The sequence below is a fragment of the Protomyctophum bolini genome (genome assembly GCF_963924005.1).
Source record: "Protomyctophum bolini genome assembly, chromosome: 6".
Taxonomy (NCBI): Eukaryota; Metazoa; Chordata; class Actinopteri; order Myctophiformes; family Myctophidae; genus Protomyctophum; species Protomyctophum bolini.
The window spans coordinates 35,621,400-35,633,204 of NC_137867.1; the positions used below are offsets into that span (position 1 = coordinate 35,621,400).

The 11,805-nt window shown below is 42.5% G+C and overlaps 1 protein-coding gene across 1 annotated transcript in view; it reads left to right on the forward strand.

Moving 5' to 3' along the window:
- Positions 1-4,778, forward strand: part of citb (citron rho-interacting serine/threonine kinase b) — a gene marked incomplete at its 5' end in the record, with an annotated part of 68,962 nt that extends 64,184 nt beyond the window's left edge. The window contains 4 exons of the mRNA XM_080766179.1: positions 171-249; positions 856-1,032; positions 3,477-3,765; positions 4,683-4,778. Of these exons, the coding sequence (XP_080622305.1) occupies positions 171-249; positions 856-1,032; positions 3,477-3,765; positions 4,683-4,706 (569 nt within the window). The 3' untranslated portion in view covers positions 4,707-4,778. The remainder of the gene's footprint in view (positions 1-170; positions 250-855; positions 1,033-3,476; positions 3,766-4,682) is intronic.
- Between the last annotated feature and the right edge of the window lie 7,027 nt (positions 4,779-11,805).

The following is an 11,805-nucleotide window of genomic DNA, read 5'->3' on the forward strand; positions in this document are numbered from 1 at the left end:
ATCCCATTGCTGAAAATATTAGGTCTTTGGAATAGCGGCACTGACGTTTTTGTATATAACTTTGTAATGCTACTGACATTTAGTTGTCACAATGCAAAACAAAGTATTGCATTGTGGGTTTGAGAATGATTATATTGATTATATTATGTAACTACTTCTATTCCCCTTAGCCTACAGAGAACCCTACCTGTTTGTGACATACTTCAACTCCTTGGATGTCATTGAGGTTCAAGGACATGCAGCTCTGGGGTAAGACAAAACATAATACCTGATATATGTCTTGATCTGAAAAACCAGTAAGACGCCCCTGAGATCGCTCAGAAACGACAGGTTTCTGGCCAGCCCAGTTAGGGCCCGGCCTTAATTTTCAGGCCTGTTGAGAGTTTTCGCTAGCTGCCGGGCGCGGTTGCGCTAATAACTTTGGGGCGGGCACTGTCTAGAGTTTGAATGGACAGATATCAGTCAAAAGGGAGACATCAAAGAGGAAGGAGGGGTGGGGAGGAATGTCAGAACAGGTCAGCCCCATATGGAGATCTAAGGGTTTGAGGTCAGATGTACTATGTAGAGTTGCTGGCCACCTCCATATATGATGATCCAGTCTTCTCCATCTATGGCTATCCAGGGTTTGATGCAGTGTCGTGATCTTCATATATGGAGACGGCCATATATGGAGCGTGCCATGAGGCGTGATGGGCTGATGGCCATAATATGAAGCGTGTCACATGGCATGACGGACGGATGGACTGACGGACTGACTGACTGACAGGTTTTGCCTGACAAGTGTTGTCTGATTGAAATATCACAAAAAATGATACATTTCTCAAATGATTTGATGCACGTTTATCTTTCTTCCAGGCCTCCGTTGCTGGCCCACCTGGACATCCCTAACCCTCGCTACCTGGGGCCAGCCATCTCCTCTGGAGCCATCTACCTGGCGTCTTCCTACCAGAACAAGCTGCGGGTCATCTGCTGTAAAGGCAGCCTGATCAGAGAGTCCGGAGAGCTGCAGCGGAGCGGCTCCAGCAGCCGAGGGTCAGCTCCTATGTCCTGTCCCTTTGACCTTTGTCCCTTTGTTTAGCTCGTTAAAACACTTTCTGTACATAGGACGCCTAGAAACGTCATAGGGATTCGAACCGAGAGGTGCCATCGACGTCTGTGGACGTCCTAGCGACGTCCTAACGACACGGGCGAGATAAGAATATTCAGAATTATTCCTATTTTTTTTTGGCATTTCGCTTTTCGCTTACGGTATGCTAACGCTCTGTGCAACTATTAGCTTGTCATTGACTCCCATGTTAGCGCGGCGGAAAGAATGACTCGTATCTCCTCATCCAGGGCGCTCTCCGTGGTGTTGAATAGATCGATATGCTGGCGCTTCATTTCTGCTCCTCATCCGTCTCTCCCGCAAAATATGAATGCTTTTTGGAGCGTATATAAATATATTAAGATGATCGGGGATTGTGAGGTCACTTTGTCAAGTCAACTTTTTTAAGAAAGTGTTTCCGGTTCATGGCTTTCAGAGTAAAAGCGATCAGACAACTCTGGCACCCCGGGAGCTTCTATTTTGATGCACTTCCGGCACCAATTGTGTTACCTGAGGTCGATTCTACAAATATTCTTAAATCCTAAAGGTTTTCTGAAAACCTGTTTCTCTATCAGTCGTTCTCAAAATGTTATATGTATTTGGCCGCCAACTCCCATCTCAAAATATGTTGTTCCATGGACCCCCAGAAGCAAAGAGAGGGAAGATATATAAGTTAGAAATGTTCACAGTGAAAGAATATATATTCAAAGATTTGCACACATTTTCACGATTTAAAAAGATAGCAGATCTATACGCTTGTAGTGCGGCACTCAATGCAGCGCTATGAGCTTGTATATCTGCTATTTTTCAATAGCTAAAGTTTAAAAATAATGGTTAAAGTGGTTAAAAGCTAAGGTGACACAGATGCATCCCAGGTCTGGTTAGCTCATGTGGTTTGCAAACTTTTTTTAAGTGCAAGTGGAACCACAGTCAAATTGCACAGCTCCCTGCAATCAGTGTATCAATTGAACACCAAAATAAATTATCCTCCGGAAAACTTCTGTCTGTCTGTCTGTCTGTCTGTCTGTCTGTCTGTCTGTCTGTCTGTCTGTCTGTCTGTCTGTCTGTCTGTCTGTCTGTCTGTCTGTCTGTCTGTCTGTCCGTCCGTCCGTCCCCGTTCTGCTCTCACTGGCTTGCCCAGTTGATCTGAATTTGCACACATACATGACCATTCAATTATGCAGGGCCTCTCAAATTTAACAAATGTAATGCTGTTTATTAAATGTATTAGTTATTACATTTCTCCATTCAATTATAAAGGGAAATATAATAAGACTCCCATTCAAGTATTTCTTACTTAGAGACCATGGGCTCCATTTTCGTCACCGCTAAACCCCTTATCCCTACCTAAACTTAGTTTTTGTAAAAACATTTTTGAATAGTTCAACTAGCCAATCTACATTGACACGTTGTGAGCTTGTAGACTGGCCATTTTAACTATTCAAAAATGTTTTGCAAAATAGTAAAAAAAGGCAAAGAAGTTCAGGGATAAGGGCTTTAGCGGTGACGAAAATGGAGCCCCATAAGCGCTATATTTACAAAACATGGAGAGGAGACTCATAATAATTAAGAAAATTAATTGCAAAATAATTACATCAGTAGGCCTCACCGTGGCGCTATATCAGCCCACTTCTGTACGTCTGGCTGTCTGTACGAATACTGGAGAACTCGACCCGCCGAGTCTTCTTCATCTTTGGCGAGATTTCTTCCCCTTTCGGCGACTCTTCGTCACTTTCCGGGTCGAGTTCTGTCTGAGAACTCGACCCGAAAGTGACGAAGAGTCGCCGAAAGGGGAAGAAATCTCACCACTGGAGCGCGCATCTAGCTACATGTGTAATCTACGTAACTTGAGAACTGTTCACCGCACCGACTTCAAATTTGAGTCGGTCGGACACACGGTTGTCCTGAACCGCCCCAAAAAGGCCTCTGCCCGGGTCTGGACAGGACCCCTGTCCAGTATCCATATATAGAACAGGCCTGTTCTGATATCATTCTGACGGCTGCATAGACTCCATATTTGGGCATGCCTGACAAAGAACTCCATATATGGGCATAAAAGGGACACAGACACAATATCTGGGTGGGGCATTAATTTCCAACTTGCATTGTTCCAAGTACTGTAGGCCAGTGCCAAACGGGCACCGCTGTAGAGGCTCCAACGGTCACCGCCCTAGTAACAATTAAACCATAAGTAGTCAAATCCAAATTTATTTTGGGTAAGCGCTATATTTTTTTCCTTTAAATAAAAACATTTTTCAAAAAAAAAATACTACAAGCTCACAATGTTTGGCCTTATGAGCTTATACATCGGCTATCGCAGTTTTTGAACTATCAAAACAACTTTTTGAAATTCTCCTCTTGTCTGTCTCTCTCTTGATATGGCCTCCAACAGCAGTCCCAGTAAGCGAGGCCCACCCACCTACACTGAGCACATCTCCAAGCGTCTGGCCTCGGGTCCCGGTAGTCACGAGGGTCTCCACCGGGAGCCCAGCACACCGCACCGTTACCGAGAGGGCCGCACCGAGTTCAGACGGGACAAGTCCCCCGCTCGGCCACTGGAGAGGGAGAAGTCACCTGGCAGGGTGTTGGACAGCCGCAGGGAGCGGTCCCCTGGGAGGTTTGGAGACAGTGCCCGACTGCATGCAGGCTCCGTCCGCACACAGCTAACCCCCGTCAACAAGGTACCATAATGCCCTAGAGAGGCAGGGCATTGGTTCTCAACCTTTTTGGGGATCAGGGTCCACTTAACTTGGAAATCTCCAAAGCGTTAGATAAGCATAACTCAGGTATACTCCTGGTCAGTGAAAGCAAACTGTCCCTCACACACATTACCTAGTAGGAAGTGTTCAACACAATGCAACGAGATATCCCTAGCCCATCAGATTGGTGGCCGGTACTGGCAGCGTACATTTTCAGAGAATGTTATGTGATCAATCAATTGCTTGTGTTCTGGCTTTGATCAATTTAACTACTTTTTTTCCTTCTTTTTAGCAGTATCATAATGCAGTATCATAATGAAGGTTAAAGGTTGAAAGAATGACTACCACGATCATTTCTTTACATCATTTCTTTTAAATGTTAATTCATCATTAAATTCTTAGTGTTATTATTTGGGGGATCACTTGCAATATCCTCATCGCTCGCCAGTGGGCCTACCTTGGCCCACAGGTTGAGAACCACTGAACCCTAACCCCATCAAATAAAACTTTGTTGTTATTGAGTGGTGCAACCACTCCATTGCGGAGCTATGTGTGTCCCTGTTGTGTCAAACCATGTGACTCCCATTGGAAATGAATTGCAAGCTTGCATCAGTAAACCCGTCAGTCTGTTGTAAAGGTGTGAGTCAGACCTATAAGGCCTGACTTGTAAACAAACCCTTTCTTTACATCTAGCATGCATCAATGTTGCATGCCTGCAATCTGCAGGCCCCTCACGGCTGATTCATGGACATTACCAAGGCTTCCAAATATGAACACAAGTAGTTTACATTTGTAGCCAAGCTGTATAATAGCATCCTTAAGACGCTGGTACTTGGTAAGGAATACCTCTTCCAGTGGATACAGTAAGGTTAACACTTTGCTCTTGTTCATCTTTGCAGGTCTGGGATCAGTCATCAGTTTGAATGGATGGAAAGCTCTGCACATACTCTGACCTGGCAGCCACATCGCCTGTAAATACTGCAATCTTACTTCCTCCTTGACAACACACAAGGTTGCACTGGGAGATGTTTCCTTCTTTGACCATCTTCTCTTCTTCTGATCTGTGTGTTGTACACACACATGGTCCCAAGGCATATATGGGTGGCAAGAAATCTATGTTGATCACGTGGATCAAGGATATTTTATTTAAAACATAATCGAAAGATGTAAATATTATCATCTCTGTTTTTATAGATATAAATGGGAAGAGTAGGCTGGAAAAAGCCATGTATATTTTTTCTAATGATGTTGCAGGGAGACAAATTATGTCACTGGGAGGGAAATCTGATCTCAGCATTTAATCATGATTGGAAAATTTTGTTAGCTTTTCTCTGTTTGGAAAATGATGCCTACAATCAACCAATCAAAATGAGAGAGACCTCTGTGGAGGCTGCACTTTGCACACGAGATTGGATTTGAACAGGATTCTTATACGAACAGTCTTCACTTTATTGGATCGAATATTTGGTTCTCTTGAACTAAATGTGGACTTTGATATCTTATTGCCTATACGATTGCTTAATTGACAGTTCTCGTCTTGCCACACTTTGTAAAAGAACAATAATAATGTTTTACTACAAGTGTTCCTTGTGTTGTTTGAGTAATACCTAAGATGAGCATCAAGCTTTGTCTCTGGTCAGAGACCCTTTTAAGTCTTATTTTTCCTTTATCGCACCATGGTGTCATGCGACAAAGTACAGATAAGGCATTAACAGTCCAGGAGGGCTAACCTTTTGCCTGATTCATTGCGCACCTGTGTCACACACCGACAATAGCATAACTACAAGCTCAGCTTGTACTTTCGATGTGTGTCACTGGCACGCAACTACAGTAAGTGTAACTCAGGCTTTTTCCCTCAGCTTGCTCTTATGTCTGCTACCGCTGCTGAATATGGTACAGATGTCCTGTTTCTTAGGTTCTGCGCAGTGAAATATGAAGTCCAGTAATTGTCAGGAGTTGTCACTTTGTACTATCGCTTCCTTTTAGGGCCTTTAAAGAGAATCTCTTTTCTTTTCTGCTTGAAAATTATATTTTTGACGAGAGACGCCATTGTACAACAAAGTGTATATTAGGCTCAAGTTAACCTCAACTCAGAACAGCACTTGTTGCTTTTTTGGGGTGTTGATTCTTTTTCTTGGTTGGTGTTTATTTTTTTCTGTTATGTAATACACTTGAATTTGCATTCAAATGAGTATGCGTTGATGTTGAAAAAGATTACTTATGATTTTGTTTAATGTATACCAGTATATACATTAAATATATACCTAAAAAGCTTTTTTCTTGTTTGTATGTCAGAGATGCAAATCTCACATTTCACACTGACTGCCCACCAACACCTGCGTTGGCCGCGCACGGAGCAGCAGAGTGGAGCCATAATATCGTTTAATCACAGAACAACAACAACACAGGGCGCTGTCAGACGTCAGGCCCCGCGTCACTGAACAACAAAACAAAACCCATCCTTGCACCACATCGCAGGATATACTAGGATTTAATAGATTATTATACAAAAACATTCTAACAAAAGAGTTGATTTGATAATGGGTGTGTGTTCTGACTTTTTAACCACATAGTGTATTTTTACATTTGTTATAACCTCAAGATATTAACGAATTGGACAGGCAGGCAGACAGCTACTCATGGACAATTGGACAGGCAGGAAGGCAGACAGCTACTCATAGACAGACAGACAGCTACTCATGGACAATTGGACAGGCAGGAAGGCAGACAGCTACTCATAGACAGACAGACAGCTACTCATAGACAATTGGGCAGGCAGGCAGACAGCTACTCATAGACAGACAGACAGCTACTCATGGACAATTGGACAGGCAGGAAGGCAGACAGCTACTCATAGACAGGCAGACAGACAGCTACTCATGGACAATTAGGCAGGCAGGCAGACAGCTACTCATAGACAGGCAGACAGACAGCTACTCATGGACAATTAGGCAGGCAGGCAGACAGCTACTCAGACAGGCAGACAGACAGCTACTCATGGACAATTGGACAGGCAGGCAGACAGACAGGCAGGCAGACAGCTACTCATAGACAGGCAGACAAATAACTACTCATGGACAGACAGACAGACAGGCAGGCAGGCAGGCAAAGAGCTACTCATGTTATGTTATTATGTTATTATAACAGCTACTCATGTTATGTGCAATAATTTGTGCAGTTATGGAAACAGCTCTTTGTGTTTATGCAAGAAAATGTAACACATTTATTTATTTACATATTGTGTGCATGCACATTGTACTTTGATACATTTTGCGAAAATAAAGCAATTGAAAGAGAGAAGTTATCAAGTATCATTAATGTCGTAATTTTATCTACTGGCCCCTGGCCCCTTGCCATTTTTGTAATGTGGCCCACAGGTAAATCTATTTGAGTATCCCTGACTACACAGTCTAGTCCTGAGTGTTCATTCATTTGGTGACATCTGTACACTGCAAAGGAAAGGTACTATGTTTACCCAGGGTAACTGGACTAAGCTCAAGAACTTGTTTACAGCCAGGCCCTGCTCATAGAACATTTCATGGTAGGGGTTCAATGCCTTGTCCAAGGGCACTTCAGCGGTGGTAATTCTAACGTGCCGGTCCGGAGATACGAACTATAGCGACCTTCCGATATCAAGACCGCTCCGCAAACCGTTCGGCCACCCCTGCCCCTGCCCTTCACAAAGGGATGAATTAACAAGCATAGAATCCTATAATCTGACAATATAATATTGTTCCATGTTGAGTTAAAAAATGTCGCTCTAAAATAATGCATTCAAAGATTTTTTTCAAAAATAGCAGATCGTGCCAGGTACGCTACGAGCTTGTAGATCTGTTATTTTTTTAATATAGCCAAAGACAAAGTATGAAATAATGTAGCCTGACATGGCCAGACTAAATATCACTGCATAGATATTCTGTCTGATATTCTGCATAGAAGTCTTCAAACTCCAGACTGATATAACTGCGTAGATACAGTATATATTAGTCTGGATCTTCAGTGTATAAGATTCATTCCTAGGGGTGGTTTAATACAACAACGGATTCAAACAAACGTCTCCGCAACTTTGAATATTTCCGAACAGTTTTCTTAAGCATGGAGTTCGTCACTTAGCTGATCCCATAACATAGTTGTGTGGGTTCAGAAGCTTGTCACGAATGTTCATTTGGTGCAGGCGGGGGCCCCCTGTGTGCGGTCTGTGTGTGGCGGACGTAGAGCGGGGGCCCTGGGCCACAGGTTATAATATCTGGATATTGATAGGCTATAATATTATTGATTTCAGCTACAATTCCAAACATGCAAACATGACCCGCTTGGATTACTTTGGTCTAAAATACGTTTTTTTTATGTCGAATGTATTTGTATTTAGTTCATAAAGTTAACATAACTATCATATGTGTTTGAAGACCACCTAGAAGACGGTCGAAACGTTGCATTTTTGCCTTTAATAAAGTAAGTCTCTTGTGGAGCTCCAGAAACAAGTGTGTAAAACGTATTGACCTCAGTGGTGCGTTTTAAGCTTGAACTGCAGTTCAAGCTTCTTTCAGTGACCTCCCAGAAACACTCTTGTGTGGTTCCACAAAAACAAAGACCTTTTTAAATAACAGAAACGCCTCCAGACGGAAACACACACACACACACACACACACACACACACACACACACACACACACACACACACACACACACACACACACACACACACACACACACACACACACACACACACACAGGCATGAGTAATAATGTCCTGAGTGGTCGCACCAAACTGGAGAATGTTTTCAAGGAGTTCACCGAGGTCTGCATTGCATTCTGGCTGCTTCTGGCTGGAGGAGGCTGGCTGGCTGGCTGCATGTATGATGACACTAAACTGCCCGCACAACATGACCTCCATAATTACAGCACAGCAGAGATGACTCATATTATCATGGTTTTTAAAACAGTGGTTCCCAAACTTTTGTCATGTAAAGGACCCCCAAATTGGCACTAATTATAGCCCGCGGATCCCCCCCCATTTGAAAATATATGCTAAGGACTCCCAATGAGAGAAGATTTCAGACCTATAAATACATTTAGATCATTTGAAACAAGCCGATCTACAAGCTCACAGTGTGTGGTGGTGCGACGCACTGTGAGCTTGCAGAGGCGGAACCCCTTTTGGTGTTAGCATTATGTTATGCTTTAGCTATTGAAAAATAGCAGATCTACAAGCTCGAGTGGCGCGCTACGAGCTTGTAGGTCTGCTATTTTTGAAAAATGACTGACATAGAAACAGCTTTTTCAGAAAACTGTCAGGATGTAGAAGAACATTTTTAGAATCTAATCTCAGGTGGGTTAAGGTCTTTTTGATATCAATACTTTATATGATATAATTATTTTGTACTTTTTGAAGTACATTTTAAATTCCAGACTTTTACGTACTTGTGACAGAGTAAGTAAAAAATGTACTTTTTCCCACCACTGGACTTCCATAATTGCAGCACAAAGATGACTCATATTTATAATATCATGTTTTAGATACAGATATAATGCCGCCCGTCGTCCAACTGCTCATTTAGGCCTATGGCAAACCAAAAACTGCACACCGTGAAATTCTTTAGTGACGGTTTGTCCTAGCCTGGGTAAACCCACGCCCCCTGCTGGACAACATTTCATTATGTTTGTCCTCTGTTCCATTTCTCTCCGAGGTTATTCCTTCTATACCAATTAATTCCCACTTCCCACTGTTTTTCGTTGATATATCAGATGTTTTAAAAATGTATAACCTCCAAAAATGTGCTTCTCGAATCTCGATTAAGCTATAGGCCTACATGTCATGAGTAGCATTAAGTCGATGATTGGTTCGACGTATGTCGCCGAAAAAACATATTTTCATCATTTCTTTAATATAGCCTACATACTTATGTTGTTTTTCATGATTTTCAACGATAAAAAAATGAGAAAAATCATGAAAAAACCTGAAGCCATAGCCTACTATTATCACTCCATTCAACCACCTCATTTACTTTACTAATAGATAGATATACCAGTTGTAACCAAAACCCAACCTTTATTCATTGCAGCCAGCAACACCTTCCTGGATCTCAGCCAACTCCCAGTCCCTCCCCACCGGTGAGGCACCCTCCCACACTGTCAGGAAATCCCAGTGGGAACTAAAACTGACTTGACTAACATTCCGTTAACCACAGCAAATCCTCCCCCTCCTCCCCCCCCTCCTCCTCCTCCTCGTGCGTGCGTGCGTGTGCGCGCGCATGCGTGCGGCTTCTCCTTCCTTCCACACAGCTGTGATCCATACACTCTGACGGACCAATGACCGATGGTCTAGACCCGGATACAGTAGGCGGGGCTTATGATTTAAAATGGAGACGCACGCGTTCCGTAGCAGTGTGTTTGGGGCGTAGCTGCAACAAGGTAAGGTTTGTTTTAGAACCGCATGGTTGTTAGCCAACATTAACTCTGTTGTTTTTTTAATATTAGTGTTGTTAGAAGGACTGTTGGTTGTTTATTGTGACTCTAAAAGGACAACAATATGAGGAATGTGTTGGTACTTTTTGAGACACAAACAAATAAACAAACAAACAAACAAACAGGTGGAAAGTAAATAATTACATCTACTGAAGTACTGTGGACAATATATTGTACTTTTATATTTTATTTGGACACTACTAGTTGTTTTGTAGATTTGGATTATTTAAAAAAATATATCCCTTTGGCTACATTGGCTACACAATTTACCACTGGGCTACAACCACATTTTGGCCATTTGGAAGTAGCTGATCTACAATCTCACAATGCATTGTGAGATTGTAGTTCTGCTATTTTCAGATTATTTTTTCTTTCAAACATTTGATATGGGACATTTCTGCGTAATGAGCTTGGTCATTTTTTAAGTGCATTTTGATGCCATAGCCATACCCTTTTACTTTAGTACATAATGGTAAAACAAGTTGTAACTGTGGCTCAGACACTTCACCCCTTTTGCAACCAGATCTTATTTGAATGATTTTTGAGACACACTTTCCTGGGGTTTTTATGTGTTTTTAGATATTTTAGTATTTCAAAGTGTCCATGGACTCCATGATGTCATGGACACCGGGCTCACTTCCTTCCTGAACTACAATTCCCACAATGCTTTGGGCCACTGCTCCTCCTTGTGGATAGGGGGAGGGCTGTCTTACTGAGACAACATTTAGTCCAGGAAGGAAGTGAGCCCAGTGTCCATGATGACATCATGGACTCTTTGAAATACTGAAATATCTAAACGCATAAAAACCCCAGGAAAGTGTTTTTTGTCTCAAACATCATTAAAATAAGATCTGGTTGCAAAAGAAAAATGCAAGAATTTCCTAAAGATGTGTTTTCTACAATGTATAATATCTGGATAAAGAGTAATGTTGGTGTATGTTTGTGTCTTACAGGTTGATCATGTGACCTTGGTGTCATGCGGTGACCTTGGATGCAGTCTTCAGGAGATGGCTGATATTGGTAATAGAGTGTCTACTCGGCTGGGCTGAAACTTATAACGGTGTCAACGAACGCTCCCTGAGATTACGAGGCGTACGGTGCTCGGGACGTATTGTGCCATACAACCTACGCGGCTCTATTAATACCGGCTATCTTCAACCGAGCGACGGAAGACCCCCCACGGTAATTACATACAGAACTTTTTAGCTTTTAGGCTTCATAAAAGAAATGGTTGCACAAGGCAGATTATAGCCCTAGAATGTGTGTAATAATGGTGACAGCTCTGTCAGTGACTGTTATGACTTCCAAAATGTCATCCTGTATGTAGACCGACAACTAATTTTCTTTTCCCCTGCCATTTCAGAAAGTGAAGCGGACTGGAGGTGTGAACTCTATGCTGTTGCCACTGCTGGGTGAACTCTATGCTGTTGCCACTGCTGGGTGCTGTTATCAGTGAAGGTTAGTTAACCGTCTGATTCCTGCTGCTTGTTTAAGTGGGCTACATGCTACCATACCATAGGTTGTCTTTCGCGCCATGTATAATTTCACTTAATTTGT